Here is an 18,552-nt window from a genome sequence, read left to right as displayed (position 1 = left end):
TTTTATATGATTCTAGCATAAGCTAGACAACACCATCCTAAATCTTATATGGGACAATGTTCTTTAGCATAAACATAGAATCTAAAACTAAAAAATTAAAATAAAACAATGTTGTGGATCTGATATGGTTTTCAGTGGCAGTAGTTTCAAACTATTTGTGTAAAAAGTTTTACATCCTTTAAATGTTACATAATTTGTGACAACATATCTGATAAATCTGTACATATTAATCAAACTAAATGACTTGATTTGACACACACACACACACACACACACACACACACACACACACACACACACACACACACACACACACACACACACACACACACACACACACACAAGGTCTGTGTACAGTTATTAAATGCAGGTGATTTTCTTTATGTGGCTGCCAAACGTTTGTTTATGCTGCAAACCCCCTGACCAACTGTCACCGGTTAGTTGTAAGAATCTTGATTAATCCTAAAACAAAATTTTTCAGTGGTTAATTCAGATATTAGGTGGGTTTTTGAGGTGAAAAGAAAAGATAATTTAGCCCAGGGCTTCAGTTTGTTTGAGTTAGCAGTACATTTCATCAAGGCTTTTAATGGCTTCCTCTTTAGAGATTTTTTTCCAGTCATCAGGAATCTCTCCTCTGCCCTGGAATTTTAGATTATAGTGCTCTTCCAGTGTGTTTTGAAATCGGCACACAAACCATTTCCAGTACGATAGTCTCGACCCATCGGGAGTGATTCTCCATGTGGCATACTTTGAGCCAGCAGTTCTGTATTGTTTATAAGGAATGCTTTCCTCTGAATCATGATGAGGGTAAAACCTGCCTTCGCTCGAAACGTTTGTTGTGCAGAAAGTGATGCACAACTCCTCTGTGCCTTTGTAGTGCCATCCTTGGATCCCATTAGGTCGATGGAAAGGGACGCTGTGGTCATCGGGACTGTGATCGTCAATAGTGTTGATACAAACAGCGGAACAGAATGGACACTTTACCCAGCAACGCTTACACAGCTGATCTGTGAGGATTTCATCCGGCTTCAGTCTGGATTCCTTCAAGTTTTCCAGTGACATGGTGCTCATCTGCACAATGATGGCAGCAAATCCTTTCTCTATCTCTCCCTTCAGAAAGTTAAAATCATTTATGTCACTGAAGTTTTGAGAACAAATGGGATCCAGAGTAAGCTTATCATTTAGCGCACTGGAAAACTCCTTCAGCCACCTGTCTGCCTCTCCTCCCTGAGTTTGGACTTTATGTGTTGCAGTAAATAAAGCTTGACTAACAAGTGAGTTGATGTCAAGAACGTTTTTCTCAAGTAAATTCATGGCTTCATCCTTGTGATCTTTGAAGATGTATTTCTCTACTGCTGCTGCGATAAAAGCTTTTGTATGTTTCCTTGGGTTCTTGATGTAGGTGATGAAATCATCAAAGACTTCTTTCTCAGCGAGGGACTTCAGTATATGTTTTTCCAAGTCCAGAGTGTTGCCACTGAATGCTGGGAAATTGCACTTCATCTGGTCAGCCAGATCAATGGCAGTCCTGTTGTAGAGAGCCTCAACAGTGGAAGCTTTCAGCTTTTCACAGATCAGTTCTCCAAGGACAACAGCAGATGAGTTTCCTTTGCAAAAGCTTCTAAAAACTGTGGAGAACTGTGCTTCCTTGCTTTCTAAATATGTGAGTGGATCATTCCTCATTTTGAATTTTTTATGGGACTCGAGAAGCCAAGTCTCTGCTCTGTCGAACACATACAGCAAGAGATCAACTGTAAAATCCTTCTTCAAAGCAAATTTCCTTTCTGACACAAATTTCTCGACTTCATCTTTCACATGTTTGGCAAGTTCATGCAAGTAAGTTGGTGTGTAGCCTCTTGTTACTACAGGTTTACTTTTCAGTGCACCAAGGGACTCGTTTTCAGCTTTTTCAATGAGCGATCTGATTTGTTGTTGTTCTTTAAATGAGAAAGAACTGCTGAAAGCATATTTTTTGTAAAGATCTACCACAGTCCCCAGAAATTTTGGTCCACTTGTCTTCAGGTAGTCTGAATAATCACCAATCTCAGATATTTTCTTGTATCTCCCACGTCTTTTTGATTCATCTACAAAAGCCAGTTCAAAACCGAGTTCTTGAAGAATAGTACAATAATCTTCTTCCAAGTTGACGTCTACAACTGTTTTAGTATCTGCTGTTAATTCAGTAATCCAGCCGCTCCAAACAGAGTTGAACTGTTTGTTAAGCTCTTCTTCATCTCTGACTTTATCCTTCAGTTGCTGAGCGAGCTCTTTGCTCTTCTGTAGCAGCTTGTTCTCAAAGCCTGTCTTATCATCATCCAACTGTTTACATGCTTTCTTCTGGAGGATAACTCCATCAAGTTTTGTTTTTAATCTGCTCACCTGCTCATCATAAAACTCACTGATTTTGATTTCAAATCGTCCTCTCCACTGAGTCAACATTTCTTTATCCTTGTCACTCTCAAAGTATGTTTTTATCGCTTTCCTAATTTCTTTAAATGTTTTGCTTGTTTCCTCCAAAAGATACTTCTTCTCAACCTTGTCAAGATCACCATTTTCAATTCTGTTATGAAGCTGTTCTTCAGTGGTCAACATCTTGCTTCTAAGGGCCCAGGTCCAGTTCCCATACTGAACCTCAAGTTTTCTGTATACTGCGATTTCAAGTGTGTTTTTAAAACTGAAAACAAAGCTTTCATTCAGAAGGGCATTCCACAGGTCCTCAACTTTGGTCTTGAACTGAGAGAGTGTGATTCCAGCAGACTTTGAAGCTTTAGACAGGATGACGTCCTTTAGTTCTTGGATGCTCTCACTGTAACCTGGATTTGGAGGAGCCATGGGTGGACTGCCCTCCCATAGCTGGGCACAGTATTTCACATCTTTTTGCACATCAAATTCAATGACATCACTGAAGCACTCTGCATCGCAAACCTCCTCTTCAGCTGCTAGCTTGGTCATCTGGTCCAGTTTTTCCTGCAGGCGTCTCTTTCCATCCATGTTTTTCTCTGCTGCTGCCACATCTGTAACATTCTGGTGAACAAACACACAACTGGGAGAAAGATGAACTTTCTTCATCCTCATGAAAGCCTGAACAACAATCTGCAGAATGTCCTGCATCTCAGATGGATTCTCTCCAAAGATGTTGATCAATGTCAAGTTTCCCAGACCAACAACAAATGTTGCCAGTTCATTGTCATGGTGAGGAGTGGCATTACCTTCCAACTCAAGAGCACAGAGTCCTTCAGTGTCCACCACTAGAACATAGTCGGTCTGAAAGTCTTTCTGCATCTCCTCTGATACTTTGAGCAGTTGCATAAAGGCACCTTTGGTGCACCTGCCAGCACTTACTGCAAACTGCAAACCAAACATGGTGTTCAGCATTGTTGATTTTCCACTGCTTTGTAGGCCTAAAACTGACAACACAAAAACTCTCTGGTCACCCAGTTTCTTGATGACTTCCTCTAAAAGACTGGAGATCCACGTTAAAGGCACGTGACCTGCATCTCCATCCATCAGCTCCATTGGATATCCTGATATCATCAACTGTGCAGCCAGCTCAGGATATTTAGACCAGTCAGTGTTGTTTCTCTCCTGCTGTATTTCTCTATGGGCTTCATAGAGCTGTCCCATTTCCCTGAAGATGTGCTCCAAGCCAAAAGATGCAGACTGCAGTTTTTTGGAGATGCCTTCGAGCTCAGCCTGTTTTCTCAATAGCAAATCTGATTTGTCATGTTTGCTTTTCAAAACCAAGACCTCAGACCATGTTGTATTGTAACTTCTGAGAATCAAAGAAAGATAATTTGTGGAGAGCGCATCTATTAAGATCTGAGTCCATTTTAGGAAATATTCTTTGTCTATTGGTGGCAATGATGAGAGGCTTCCAATGAACAGCTCCATCAGTTTACTGCAGGAAGCAGCACATTGTTTCTGACGGATTCTCATCAGTTCTTGTTGCTTTTGACTTCTCTCCTTTTCAATTTCTCCTCTAAGATGAAACAGCTGTTTGTGTATTTTGCACCAGTCACACCAGAGCTGCCCTTGAACAGCAAGAAATTCATCTTTGATCTTCGAGACATCCATGTTGTCTTTTGTGAGCAGATTCATTATTTGCAAAGCAGCAGATTTCCCTCTTTGACAGGCTGGGTCACTTTCATCCACTCTGGTTCCAGAGAGCTCAGCCATGGTTTCAAGATGGAAAAATGGCTTCAAGTTGGAACCATCTGGAGAAGATAAAACTTCTCTAATTATCTTTTTCAGCTGTTCAGATACATCCGCTTGGTTTTTATCTTTGAGCCCGATAATGTATTTTCCATTTTTTGTCTTAACATCATAGCAGTCATCAACAGTGACACAAATGAGCGACTTCTTGGACTTAAAAAGAGTTGCTATGAAAGAACTACTTTCTTTGTTTTTCTGCAGAGTTTCAACAAGAAAAATATTGATGGAGGATTTTTCAATCAATATTTCACACTGTTCTTGAAGTGACAGCGCATCACCATGAAGATTACAAAAGGCAATGCAGTCATTGAAGGCATCATTGGGTTTTCCAGCAGGACAGTACCAGGCAATCTCTGCCACACCATCCATCAGATGGCGAGACTTGATGCTTCCTAAGCAGTTTCTGTGGAAGAAGGTGCTGTGACGATCGTTGAGCAAAGTGTTCATCAGCTGAGATTTAGACACTGACAAAGAACCCAGGCGGAAAAATGACACCAAGGGTGTCTGAGCTTTGTAGACTGGGATGTTCTTCATGGTGACAATTTGTGAGTCAGGTTCGATTTGAGTTACCTTCCAGCTTTTTGTTATTTGTCTGAATGTCCACAAAGGACACACAATCTCCTTTGATACTGGGTCAGGAACAAGCAAAGGTAAGGCATACTGACACTGAGCGAGCTTTGCAATTATGATCTGTTTAAGGAAGCTGTCTGAGCAGTGATATACTGCCATCTGAACATCCATTGGATGCAGAGGAGTCTGTTCTTTCTCATGTGTGTCTACGCTTGTTCTCAATAAAGCCTCTAAATCACCGTCATCCGTCTCAGTGATTTCAGACACCGTGGGATTTAAATAGGCCATCTCAAGACTGTCTGTTCTTACAAGAATACATCTGGCCCTGTAGTCTAACATCATCAGTCTGTAGAGAAACATCTGAGCTAGATCTTTCTCAGATGTGATGTGGTGCAGTTTTATAGGTGGGCGTATTTGAAAAAAATCTTCTACTGAAAACTTGAGTTGGAGTTTGTCTTGAAGATGAAGTCTGCTGAGCAGTGTCTCAAATTGTCGATGGCATGACTTCTTCTGTGAGAATGAAATTAAAATATCTTGTCACATTAAAGAACAAACCAAATATTCATTTCGATCATTTGATAGAAATGTTTATTCTCCTACCTCCTCTTCATTTTCACTCGCGTCATTATCTGACGTTCCTGCGGGATATCAATGAAGCAGAACCAAGCAAGTTGGAATCAGCACATTTCTGTATACACACACACACACACACACACACACACACACACGTATATATATATATATATATATATATATATATATATATATATATATATATATATATATATATATTAGGGGTGCAACGATACACAAAATTCACGGTTCGGTTCGGTTCGATACTTTGGTGTCACGGTTCGATATTTTTTCGATACAAAAAAAATGTTCATGCCTTCTTAATTTGTCATTTATTAAAATTATAAATATATATTTTAACTCAAAAGTACAGTTTTTAAATTTAACCCTAACCCTTGTACGTGTTTGTTATTTTGACAGCGAATGCGCACCTGCGGACCACTTATGTGCAGCCCTGGTTATTTAGCTCGTCATATTGCAGCCACAGAAATTATTTTGTCCATGAAACCATAAAGCTGCACTTTCTTTTTGCCTTATAGTCTGATTTGTCATAACTTCTCCGTTTTGTTGTAAGCTTTTCTTTGGCTGTCACTTCTTCACCCTGACCTGTCTTATTTGGCTCAGCAGAACTGAAATGCTTTTACACACTCACTCACATAAGCTCAGCGATTCTCTGCGCGATCAACCTCTCACATGTTTAAGCTTGCTGCGGGAGATTTCACTTGTCATGTTTGCATAGTAAGCTAACGATTAATAAGACGATGTCAGAGGAATTGGTGCACAAATTATCATCACTCACAGATCAGTGCTGTCGCTCTCTATACACAGTTCGCACGATTGCAAAGTGAAAGCAAAAAAACAAGCGCAAATTCAAACGCGATTTCAATATGTCACATATTGACAGTGGCTCAACGATGCCAATGACATAATTACCCAGCTACATTTCCGAAAGAATGCAAAAGCATTGACATATATTTTTCTTCCTACAATAGCCCGACTGGAAAAATCGCTAGCTCCGGGACGTCGGGCTGGCGATATTGCGAGCCCTGTATCTGATTGAGGAATCACTCATCTTTGGAAAAGAGAGTTTATTACAGAGAAATGTCTCTTTCCAAAATAAAAGCTATACTATCCGCTTCTTCTGGGCTATATTCTCAGCAGCATAAGGAGAATCATGTGCTAACAGCTGTCTAAATGACTCGGCTAAAGTTAGTAGCATGCTTGTTGTTTTTGTCTTTGCACTAGGATGATGTCGGCGTAAATGTGTTCATTGTGTTCCCACTAGTGCTTTCAGGTTAATCTCGTTGACGCCACAACACGGCAAATCTCCGTTAACGAGCTACCGCCGATCGCCCCGTGCATGGGGCTAGACGGCCAACACATTAACGAGCTAACTGCGCTAACACACTAGTTCCCACCCATGTAATTGAGCATTGTGTGGCACATCCAACATACTGTTTTACTTTAGTCCATGACTCGCTTACCTTCAGGGTCATACGCCACATGAAAACCAAAATAATTCCAAACACCACATCTGAATGAGGGTGGGGGAGGTGCCCTGCGCTCTTCCTTCTGACGATGCTGTCTGTGTTGAGCGCTCAGTGGATCTGCGCTCGACAGTGCAGCCTAGGCGGAGTAGTCGAACGCAGATTCACTGAGCGCTCAACACAGACAGCATCGTCAGAAGGAAAGTTGATAAAATAAATTACAAATGTTGTATTGTTCGATACATATGCGTACCGAACCGAAAGCACTGTATCGAACGGTTCAATATCGATACGAATATCGTTGCACCCCTAATATATATATATATATATATATAAAACAAAAACACCCAGGTTTATCCTTCAAGCTCGGGTCCTCTACCAGAGGCCTGGGAGCTTGAGGGTCCTGCGCAGTATCTTAGCTGTTCCCAGGACTGCGGTCTTCTGGACAGAGATCTCCGATGTTATTCCCGGGATCTGCTGGAGCCACTCGCCTAGCTTGGGAGTCACCACACCTAGTGCTCCGATTACCACGGGGACCACCGTTACCTTCACCCTCCACATCCTCTCGAGCTCTTCTCTGAGCCCTTGGTATTTCTCCAGCTTCTCGTGTTCCTTCTTCCTGATATTGCTGTCATTCGGAACCGCTACATTGATCACTACGGCCGTCTTCTTCTGTTTGTCTACCACCACTATGTCCGGTTGGTTAGCCACCACCATTTTGTCCGTCTGTATCTGGAAGTCCCACAGGATCTTAGCTCGGTCATTCTCCACCACCCTTGGGGGCATCTCCCATTTTGACCTCAGGACTTCCAGGTTATACTCGGCACAGATGTTCCTGTACACTATGCCGGCCACTTGGTTATGGCGTTCCATGTATGCCTTGCCTGCTAGCATCTTGCACCCTGCTGTTATGTGCTGGATTGTCTCTGGGGCATCTTTACACAGCCTGCACCTGGGGTCTTGCCTGGTGTGATAGACCCCAGTCTCTATGGATCTTGTGCTGCCATGATTAGTCCCTCTGTGCTGTCTTTCAGTCCCGCTTTGTCCAGCCACTGGTAGGATTTCTGGATATCAGCCACCTCCTCTATCTGCCGGTGGTACATACCGTGCAGGGGCCTGTCCTTCCATGATGGTTCCTTGTCTCCCTCCTCTTTCTTGGGTTTCTGCTGCCTGAGGTATTCACTGAGCACTCGGTCAGTTGGGGCCATCTTCCCAATGTATTCTTGGATGTTCGTTGTCTCATCCTGGACTGTGGTGCTGACACTCACCAGTCCCCGGCCCCCTTCCTTCCGCTTAGCGTACAGCCTCAGGGTGCTGGACTTGGGGTGAAACCCTCCATGCATGGTAAGGAGCTTTCTTGTCTTTATGTCAGTGGCTTCTATCTCCTCCTTTGGCCAGCCTATTACCCCAGCAGGGTACCTGATCACGGGCAGGGCGTACGTGTTGATGGCCCGGATCTTGTTCTTACCATTCAGCTGACTCCTCAGGACTTGCCTGACCCTCTGCAGGTACTTGGTGTTTGCAGCTTTTCTAGCGGCCTCTTCCTGGTTCCCATTCGCTTGTGGGATCCCCAAGTACTTGTAACTGTCCTCTATGTCTGCAATGTTGCCTTCTGGTAGTTCAATCCCCTCAGTTCTGACTACCTTCCCTCTCTGTGTTACCATCCGACTACACTTCTCCAGTCCGAACGACATTCCAATGTCATTGCTGTATAGCCTGGTAGTGTGGATCAGTGAATCGATGTCTCGTTCACTCTTGGCATACAGCTTGATGTCATCCATGTACAGGAGGTGGCTGACAACTGCTCCGTTCCGTAGTCGGTATCCGTAGCCAGTCTTGTTAATGATCTCACTGAGGGGGTTCAGGCCTATGCAGAACAGCAGTGGGGACAGAGCATCTCCTTGGTAGATCCCGCACTTGATGGTGACTTGTGCTATGGGCTTGGAGTTGGCCTCTAGTGTTGTACGCCACATCCCCATTGAGTTCCTGATGAAGGCTCTTAGGGTCCCATTGATCTTGTACAATTCTAGGCATTCCAGTATCCAGCTGTGGGGCATTGAGTCATAGGCCTTCTTGTAATCAATCCAGGCAGTGCACAGGTTGGTCAGTCTGGTCTTGCAGTCTCGGCTGATTGTTCTGTCTACCAGTAGCTGGTGTTTTGCGCCTCTGGTATTCTTGCCAATCCCTTTCTGTGTCCCGCTCATGTATTGACCCATGTGCCTGTTCATCTTAGCCGATATGATGCCTGACAGGAGCTTCCATGTAGTACTGAGGCAGGTTATTGGTCGGTAGTTGGAGGGCACCGGTCCCTTCTTGGGGTCCTTGGGGATCAGGACCGTCCGGCCTTCGGTTAGCCATTCCGGGTGTCTCTCGTTAACTAGCAGCTGGTTCATTTGTGCTGCCAGACACTCGTGGAGTGCAGTCAGCTTCTTCAGCCAGTAGGCGTGAACCATGTCGGGCCCTGGTGCTGTCCAACTCTTCATACTGGAGACCCTTTCTTGGATATCTGCCACTGTGATGGTTACTGGACCCTGTTCAGGGAGGTCGCTGTGGTCAGCCCTCAGATCCTCTAGCCACTGAGCATTGCCATTATGGTTTGCATCCTTCTCCCATATGCTCTTCCAGTATTGCTCCGTCTCCAGCCTTGGTGGTGCTGTTCTCTTATTGTTCCCTTGCCACTGAGAGTACACCTTTGCTGGTTCTGTGGAGAACAGCTGGTTTATTCTCCTGCCTTCTATCTATCTGGCGGCTGGCCAAGGCTGTGAGTCTTTGCTTGGCAGTTTCCAAGGCCTCAGGTATGGACAGCTTGCTGTATTTCTTAGGCACCTTATTTGTCGCACCTTTCTGCAACTCCGTTAGTTGGCTAACCTCCCTCCGTGCTACTTTGATGTTGCCCTCTAGCCTCCTTCTCCATGGAGGGTACTGCCCCTTGTGGCTGTTCAACTTGTAGCCAAGCATCTCACTGATCACTGTTGCCGTATTGTAGATCAGCTTGTTAGTGTCGGTAATCGTGGTTGTAGGTATTGCCCGTAGTGCTGCATTAACATCATCTAGCAGACCTTCTGAGGGTACTTCACGTAATCTTGGTAACCGGCTACGGGGGATCCAGGTTTCAAGCTTGGCCATGATCCTATTTTTCAGGTCAGTTCCTCTCGCACTCCTATCGCACTTGGGGCTATGTACCCAATTTCGGGTGGGGGTGATGATATCTCCCCCCTGACCTGGCGTCCTGACTCCTCCTTGCCGTAGCATTTGTGTTGTACCTCGTCAATCTCTAGCTGTGAGAGCAGTCCCTTCTTTCGAATGTTGGAACACTGAGCTACTAGTTGTTTCGCCGTCATTGTGGATGTTGGGTATCGAAGAATCCATAGGTCCCTCATCCCACTTTTCGTCAGGGTGCCCTGGTTCCTGTCTCGCTCATGTCTGCGGTAGGCTCGCTTAGCATAGGGGGTCTAGCCTTAGGACCCTTACTGGATACAGACGCCCCAGGCAGGAATCGAACTTGCGATCCTCTGTTCCAAAGGCGTGTAGTCTAACCACTACGCTATCCAGCTGCTTTGGTTCCCTGACCGGGAATCGAACCCGGGCCGCGGCGGTGAGAGCGCCGAATCCTAACCACTAGACCACCAGGGAATATATATATATATATATATATATATATATATATATATATATATATATATATATATATATATATATATATATGTATGTGTGTGTGTGTGTGTGTGTGTGTGTGTGTGTGAGATATGTATATGTTTTGCTATTGTGTATGATCAAAGTTCAAATAGAAAATATTACCCTTCTTATTGGCTTCAGATGTCGCTTGAATCTTGATTATAGAGTTTTCTGCTGGTGCTGCAGTGTCATTACTCTTTGACTGTATGTCTTCATTCATAGTGTAGCTCTAAAAAACAGATATTTTAACTTAGCGTGCAGGTAGAGCCACCGACCTTTATAACAAAATGATGACAAGCTCTTGATTTTTTGTGAAATCAAGGTCTTTCTCGCTCTCAAATGACAGTGTTAACCACTCGATAACTGAAAACTTAATTTATCTCATCAAATTCTTGTTATTTAACCTCAGCTGTTATGGCTAGAAATTACTTTCTTCACAAATAAAATTTTAAGCATTAGAGAATAAAACATATTGATAAACATCTCACACATGTATCGTAACTTGTTGCTCCCTGTCAGTATTCAACAAAGACTGAACCAAAATGAAGCAGTTTGTGAAAAACTACGTAAGATAAACCAGTCCACCCCAGGATTAAGTAAACTGCAGAACCACTTTTAGCAGCAATAACTTGAAGTGATCACTCTTTCACATCGTTGCTTCAATTCTTTGAGATTTGTGGTCGTTTATTTTTGCACAGCTCTCTTAAACTCCCACCACAGAATATCAGTTGGGTTGAGGTCTGGTCTTTCACTGGACAATTTCAACACATTTGTTCTTTTCTTTTTCAGCCTTTCTGTTGTAGATTTGTTGTGTGACATTTAGTTCAAAATATCTTTTGACTTCTTTAGTATACAGACTTCCTGGATGACTCAGCGACTGTAAGGTTTTCTGTGGATGCAAAATCATCACGTCTCAACCACAGTGCAGACAGTTGGTTTGAGGTGTTTGCGGTGATATGCTGAGTTTGGTTTTATGCATTATGGGTACACATCTCCACTCTGTTCTCATCTGTCCGAAGTGCATTGTTCCAGATATATTTTGTGGTTTGTTCATATGAAGCTTTGCAAATCTAAACTTTTTTTTAGAGAGAGAATAGAGACTTTCTCCTGCAGACCTTCCAAAGAACCTGTATTTGTTCAGTCCTTTTCTACTGACATGACGGTTAACATTTAGTATGCTAACTGGGGCATGTAGAGTCAAGAGCTCTCATGCTTTTGCAGTTTCTCTGATCATTTCACGTCCGACATTTATGTCCACTCCTTGGAAGATTGTATTAACACACATTTCTCACACTGCTCCAGATCTGCACATTGCCAAAACTTGGTCACAGTTGATGACGATGGTGTACTTAGTTTTTAACACACTGCTACTGCAGTTTGGCTTTTTTTTCCTGTTAAATAAATGATGACATTGTGTAGTCTGTCATGTTTTGTTGTGCACCTGAGGTTGTGTTTCAGAACCTGGTAAGGAACAGATGATTTTATTATATTTGTAAAACAAAAAAATTGACAGTGTACTTTCTTTTCATCAGAGTAGACTGCTATAAGTAGACTTAGAGGAGCAGTTTGGTGTTCATTTTGCTATGACAGTGAACAGGGACGATACAAAGACTTCATCTTTACCTCTGTTTCAGCTGCGCTCTTCGCTGACTCCTCTCCTGCAGGGTAAGTTAACAACAGGCAGGTTAAAAGATCGAACATTGAAGAAATGCTTTATCAAGTGTCAAAATATGTTATTTTGAAGAAATGAATCTCCTTCAGTTAAATATAAAGAGTCTTAGTTGTATTTATACATTGATGTATTAATCGAGATGCTGCCCCTGTCAAAGGTGACCTCTTTACTTTCAATCCGTCCAACTGAAGGATTGGAGCCAAACGTTTTACACACTGCTAAACAGTAACAGAATGAGCAATAATCCATTAACAGAAGTTACGCTTCACAAACTACACTGTGCCTAAAATAAATAACGACACACATATAAAATAAGGTAATGTAAAATAATATGATGTATCAAAAGACTACTGTTGTTAAGATACAAAATAGCACATAAAGTTAGCAAACAAAATTATAACTGTGTGAACAAACTGATAAATTGCCTGTTTAAATGTCACATGATCTGATTTACATCTTCTGATTGGTGGTGCTGAGGACATGGTCACTTTTCAGGACAAAGGGAAGTGACATTTTTGGGTATTTGCTAATAAACCATGTTTTGGAAGAAGGTCAGTGTCTAGAAGTGAACCAGCTCAGTTATTGTGCACACTGACAGCTTTTACATGATATCGCTCATTTTGAATGACGTTTAGACACTTTTGGATCTGAACTGTTGAATCTGTTGGATTTGTAAGACTGTTTATTTCTTTGCAAATGAGCAAAGCATAAAATAGTTATTTCCCTCAATGCATGTTACTGTAGAAGTAAAGTTTTCATTGTTACCCTTCTCAATGTTTAAAGGTTGTGATGGAGTCCAGGTTTCAGATTCTCCTCCTCCTGTTGCGGTGTCTTCTCTTTTCTCTGACTGATCTTCATTTTCGTCTTGTGGCTCAGTCTGAGTAAAGAAGTCACTTGTATGACTTTATTTGCTGGCTGCGATGTCTGAGATTCAAACTGTACATGTGATTTGGCTCTATATAAATAAAACTGAATCGAATTGAACTTGTTATTATGTTCAGAACACAGACGTTGTCCTTTAATGATGAACAAACATTAAAGGGTAAAACATTACCTTTCCTCTGACTTCACGTGTGATCTCCACTTTTTCTTCTACTGCAAGAGGACATAGAAAAGATGATTGTGCAGTCAAGGCAACTGTTCTTTGTTCATGTTATTTGCATATTGTCCATGGTAAATGGGGTTGTACGCCGTCTTAGTGACTGGACATGGATCAATACTCAGTACTGAGTTTTATATTGGTTCAACAAACCGAGAAGATTTTCTGACCACACTGATAACAATGTGTGGAAGGCAGTAATTAGTATGCTGACTCTGAGGTAAATTATTTTGCTGCTTGCAAAAGATATTTGACTTTGTTGTTGCTGTTGCTTTAGTGTAAAGCGTAGTGTAAAAACATCGGATTTCATACAGAAATATAACTTTAATTAATGTTTACACATATGTCTCTGTGCTGAGCTTCATGTCTCTTCATAATCATGACAGAGGAAGACATTTTTTCCATTTTTCTGCTGTATGTACGAGTTGTTTTGGGACATGCATTTTTAGAGATCAGAGCTTGAAATATGTACTGAGAATTGTCCAAGAGCAGCCAACAAAAACACTTAAAAGTACTGAAGGAACAGTAAGTAGAGATTACACATTTGATATCTGTAGAAACACAGATTGGACCAAGCTGGACTCCTGTCCTTCAGAGCTTCTCTCCTTTGCACACTTTTGTGTTTAATAAGATTAATAATTCTTCTTCATGTTTAAACTCCAATGTCCAACAAACAACTCCAAAAAATATATTTTAAAATGCTCGGTCAGGCTGTCGTGATTAGATTACCTCTATTATTGGTGGAAGATGGTACAGATGCATTTTCAGTTTCACTTCCTGTGCTTGTAACGTTCAGCTCTAGGTGCTGAGCTTCACCAGTTTTATTCAATAAAGGCTGAGAAAACAGGTAATAAATAACAGGTTAGATCTGAGATAAAATGTTGAAGTGTTTGACTGTAAGGATGTACACAGAAATGCAATTATTTGCAAATCCCATAAACTGATATTTTATTCCTAATAGACCACACAAAAAATAACTGATGTTTAAACTGAGGCATTTTAGTATTTCACTAAAAATACAGGCTCATTTTGAATTTGATGGCAGCAACATGTTTCAGAAAGTAAGTACTTTAGTAGGTACTAAAGACAAACAGCTGGAAGGACATTTACAGCTAATTTGGTTGACAGGTCAGCAACATGAGCAGAGCATTTTAGGGTTTGTGGCAAGTAAAGATAGGCAGAGGTTAATCAATCTGCAAAGGAACTGGGCATTGTGGGTAACAACAATTGCTTGTCATTGGTTTTTGTAGATTTAAGCAAAATGTATCTTATGGACATGTTTGTATTGTATATCTTGAAATGTAACTCTTAGAAAATGAATATGTGTGACAGCTGTACGATTAAATGTGAGAATTATATATATATATATATATATATTTTACCTTTGTTGTCGTTTCACTTTCATCCAACTCATCTATGGAAAAAGAAAAAAAAACACAACTTATACATAATGTCAGGTTTGATTACTACATTTAAGTCCTGAATGTTTCAGTTTGTTACTTTTAAAGTAACAACAGTCGCCTCAAAGCACATTACACTATGCAGTCCCCTATGAGCAGCGCCTAGCGTCAGTGGGAAGGAAGAACACCCTTTTGAAACGAGTAGACCTCTGGCAGAAACAGACGGGCAGCAATCAATGCAACCAGCTAGAAAGGTGAGAAAGAAGAAAAAAGAAGTGCATAGGGAGAAAAGACAAAATGCAAGAGCTCAGACTGAAGTAAATGATCCGCATTGTGAAGAAGTGAACAAGCCCGCTCAACTGTGGGATAACATGGTACTATGAGGTATTTCAGATACGATGAAGTATTGTACATTCAAATCTGGATTTAATAGGAAGTCAGGGAAATAAGCTGATCCAGCAGACATGCCAGTGCAGGCCCACAGTGGGTAGATGTGGGTGTATTGTGGAACTGTAGGTGTGACAAATCCACATTTATCTCATGGAATATGGGGCCCAAGTGGTTGTGCAGACACAGGGTCCACAGCAGTTTTGCCCTGTTGGGTCCTCATGAGGGAAACCCATCATGGGCTCCATCAAGCAGATAAAATAAATGAAGTGAACGACTTTATATAAATGTAGGTCAGATGATTTATCACTTACTTGCGATTTAGTTATCAATGTTCAGTTTCTACGACTGTAAAGAGCAATTAAAACGTTAAGTGTGCTACATTAGCAGTTTGAGTTGTATCTAATAATTCATTAAAACAGATGAATGTTACAGTCAGTATTTAGCAATGCTAGCTCTTCACCATAAAATGTCTTTAACGGTGGCTGCTGGAGTCTCTAGTTTATGTTTGAGTTTTTTTCTCAGTGGGTTTATTCCAAAGTGGGAAAATCAATTTGAGAATAAGAATGAATTATGCTTCCTTATCATGGTCTCCAAGCCGGCATGGGTTCCTCGCTGCTTGGAAAGACTGGCTCAGGCATTGCTAACAAGGAGTAGGCTTCTTCGGCCTGCACTGACTAAAGAGCCCGGTTAGCTGACAGTTTATTTTGAACAATGTGGAACATTAAACCTGCCATCTACAACTACAAAACAGTCACATTTATTATATGCACCACTTAGCAGGGCTGTGGAGTGTTGGTGAAACAGCTGCAGAGCCAGAAGCACATAGTTAGTTTGCTAACGGTTAAGCTAGTTCACCTAAAAAAACACACTCATTACAGAAATGCTACAGGCACAGTCTGCAGTTAGTTATACGGGGTCCCTGCCTAATTTGTGTTTTACAAGCAGAACGAGTGTGCTATTTAAAAGATGAATTAATCAACTACAAAATCAGCTAGCAGCAGAACACCAGTGTGTACAGAGAGATCACAGTAAATGACACAGTACCGTCTGTGGCACAGCAACAGCAACACAAACGGAAGATTTTACACTTTCTTCTTTTTCTACAAAGTCTACGGTTTCTTTTTCCTCCTTTCTTTTCTGCTGTCTGCTCAAGCTCCTCCATCTCGGTGGATTTTCATCCAAGCAGAAGATCAGTAGTGTAATCTATCAGAGATGATTCAAAAAGAGAGATTAAAACAGAAAATTACAGAAAACAGAAAATTAAATAACTGCATCTTGGTTTCATTTTGAATCAAGGAAAAAAACCACAACTTTATCATAGCAGCAGATTGCAGAAATGAACTTTAAACAACTAATGTGCTTTTCCCCAAAACAAATACAGAATAAACTGCAACCTTAGCAGGTCAGCAAACAGATTTCAGCGGAGAGCTACTGTTGCCCAGACTAACAAGAAGACATAGTGACACAAACTGAAAACCGGTTCTGAATTTAGTAAAATTAGAAGTACCACACTGTGAAAACACCTGATTATAAGAAAAGCTTCATAATATTAGCATTTCTGAAATCTAACACTTTGTTGTTGTATTAAAAACAACCCCAAAGTGAAACTGACCACACTTGAGTGAACATGCTGCTTTTGGTTTTCTTTTCCATCTACATGTGAACCAACCCCTTCACCCTGCCTGCTATCCTTCATTCACAAATCACCCCTGACACACTTGTTCCATTGAAAACATTAACTTCTATAATTACAAGGCTATACATGTCTTGTGATCCACAATGCTGGCACTGTGTCTGCGCACGTGTGATGTGATCTGTGTGCGTGATGATTTGTGTTTGTGATGTGTGATGAATGATTTTCAACTGCAAAGAATGTCACAAATATTTGCAGACCTTTGACTGCACATGAGGTTTTTGAGCTTTTTGAGATTTGTGAAGTTAAACAAAAAATGATCCGTGGTCAGAAGTCATCATAATGTGTTTTGGTAAATATGAACCATTTTCAGTGTTTCTTTACATCTGGCTTTGACTGCGTCCTCTCTAAGGTCACTAAGAATGAAAAGGTGGCTTTTTCCCTGTTTTTGTTTTTTTAACTTTTGTCTCTGACTTGAAGGTTTTTTTCTTCTTCCTTTATATATTAACTGTCTACTTTGTTACCTTTACAAATGTGCTGATTCCTGCATTGACTGCAGTCCTTCAGTTTGTGGACAGAAACAAATGAGTTCTCAGTCATTTTCCTATCATGTAAAAAAAAAACATCTGCATCTGAACAGGGACTCAGACCAAACTACCTAGTTATCTGTCAGCTGCTCTAACGACTGTCTTTTGCCTTAGAACTGCTCCTGATTATATTGTATGTATAAAAATGTTAAACTAATATTTTTGAAAGCCCACATAAGAATGGAGGAATATGGCAGCAGGGACTTTACCGATGAGCAAAGAGTGGAGAGTACCAAACTTGTCAACTAGACAAAACTGACAGTAAAAGGAAGCTCAACCACATCAAATGTGAAAGCAGCAAATATGAAAGTTCATTCAAAAGTTCAAAGTTTGGTAACAGTTTTTCACAAGAAAACTAAGTAAAAACAATGTGTATAAGATGGATAAATTAAAGGAAAGCCCAACATAAAGCATCTTAGACCACATGCTGGATGATCATGTGCTGCAAGAACAGGTTTAGTGCTTGTTGGCATTTATTCTCCAAGTATTTCTGGAGGGATGAGCACAGTTCTTAAGAAAATAAATTCCCAGATTTGGTGTTTTAACCACAATATGGGAATATGTGCATATCTTTGTGGTCAGACGTTTACATCCACTCATCATGGGCATGAATGTCAGGGCAGTTTGGGGCTTTTCACAGTTTCCTCGAACTGTTCTTGATTACACAGCATACCTCCTTGATGACTTAATCCACACACAGTCCAAAATATACAGACAAGCTCAAATACAGACATACGCTCGCATTAATATAGGGTTTAACTTTTTGCCTTCAACAAATTTCTGGCCTAAATACAGTTGGATATTTGACCAGAATTAGCAGAATGTATTTAAATTCATGCCATGAATCCATGATTAGTGTTTGTAACTCTCTGATCACAGCTGCACGATTCACTGTCATCCTTATTAAACCTTTTAACCCTGGTAGAGCTAACTCGGCTTTGCAGTGAATGAAAGTAACCGACACACACACACACACACATGCGTGTACTCACACACAAAAATGTTCCACAGTTAATACGTACTCACCTTTCCTTTGTGTTTCTGAGCTCGGTCCAGTTTGTGTAGATGCAGCTGCGTCTCAGTGAATCTTATCAGCACTGTTTTATAGAGTTCAGCGACCTTTGACTGGAGATCTGCCCCTGACAAAGCCTTCCCACAGGCTTTGAGCCAATGTCATGTAGTGTGAGAGGTGAATGAAAGTAAAAGTAAAAGTATGATATCATTGCTGCATTATAACATTTACCAGAAATGTTG

General features: G+C 41.2%; 1 protein-coding gene and 1 non-coding gene across 2 annotated transcripts; both read right to left on the bottom strand.

Moving 5' to 3' along the window:
* Nucleotides 1-396: 396 nt before the first annotated feature.
* Nucleotides 397-16,240, bottom strand: LOC113009409 (interferon-induced very large GTPase 1-like). Its single transcript, XM_026147683.1, has 9 exons — nucleotides 16,123-16,240; nucleotides 14,671-14,702; nucleotides 14,018-14,123; nucleotides 13,244-13,284; nucleotides 12,955-13,066; nucleotides 12,141-12,175; nucleotides 10,641-10,746; nucleotides 5,383-5,420; nucleotides 397-5,292 (listed from the first exon to the last, which is right to left on the bottom strand). Exons 1-9 carry the CDS (start codon nucleotides 16,238-16,240, stop codon nucleotides 559-561), a joined length of 5,322 nt encoding a protein of 1,773 aa, XP_026003468.1. The 3' UTR covers nucleotides 397-558.
* Nucleotides 10,404-10,475, bottom strand: trnae-cuc (transfer RNA glutamic acid (anticodon CUC)). The gene has a single exon. It is a non-coding gene; the product is annotated as a tRNA-Glu (tRNA).
* Nucleotides 16,241-18,552: the final 2,312 nt, after the last annotated feature.

Source organism: Astatotilapia calliptera, chromosome 17, assembly GCF_900246225.1.
Source record: "Astatotilapia calliptera chromosome 17, fAstCal1.2, whole genome shotgun sequence".
Taxonomy (NCBI): Eukaryota; Metazoa; Chordata; class Actinopteri; order Cichliformes; family Cichlidae; genus Astatotilapia; species Astatotilapia calliptera.
This window is presented reverse-complemented; position numbering and strand designations above follow the sequence as displayed.

What these genes read in the sequence shown, in the direction of transcription:
- LOC113009409 (XM_026147683.1), bottom strand. Translation starts at nt 16,240, where the DNA reads ATGGAGGAGCTTGAGCAGACAGCAGAAAAGAAAGGAGGAAAAAGAAAC. An exon ending in CTGTTGCTGTGCCACAGACG is followed by an intron (nt 14,703 to 16,122) that starts GTACTGTGTCAT and finishes CTTTTTCCATAG; the next exon opens with ATGAGTTGGATGAAAGTGAA. An exon ending in CGAGTGAAAATGAAGAGGAG is followed by an intron (nt 5,293 to 5,382) that starts GTAGGAGAATAA and finishes TCATTCTCACAG; the next exon opens with AAGAAGTCATGCCATCGACA.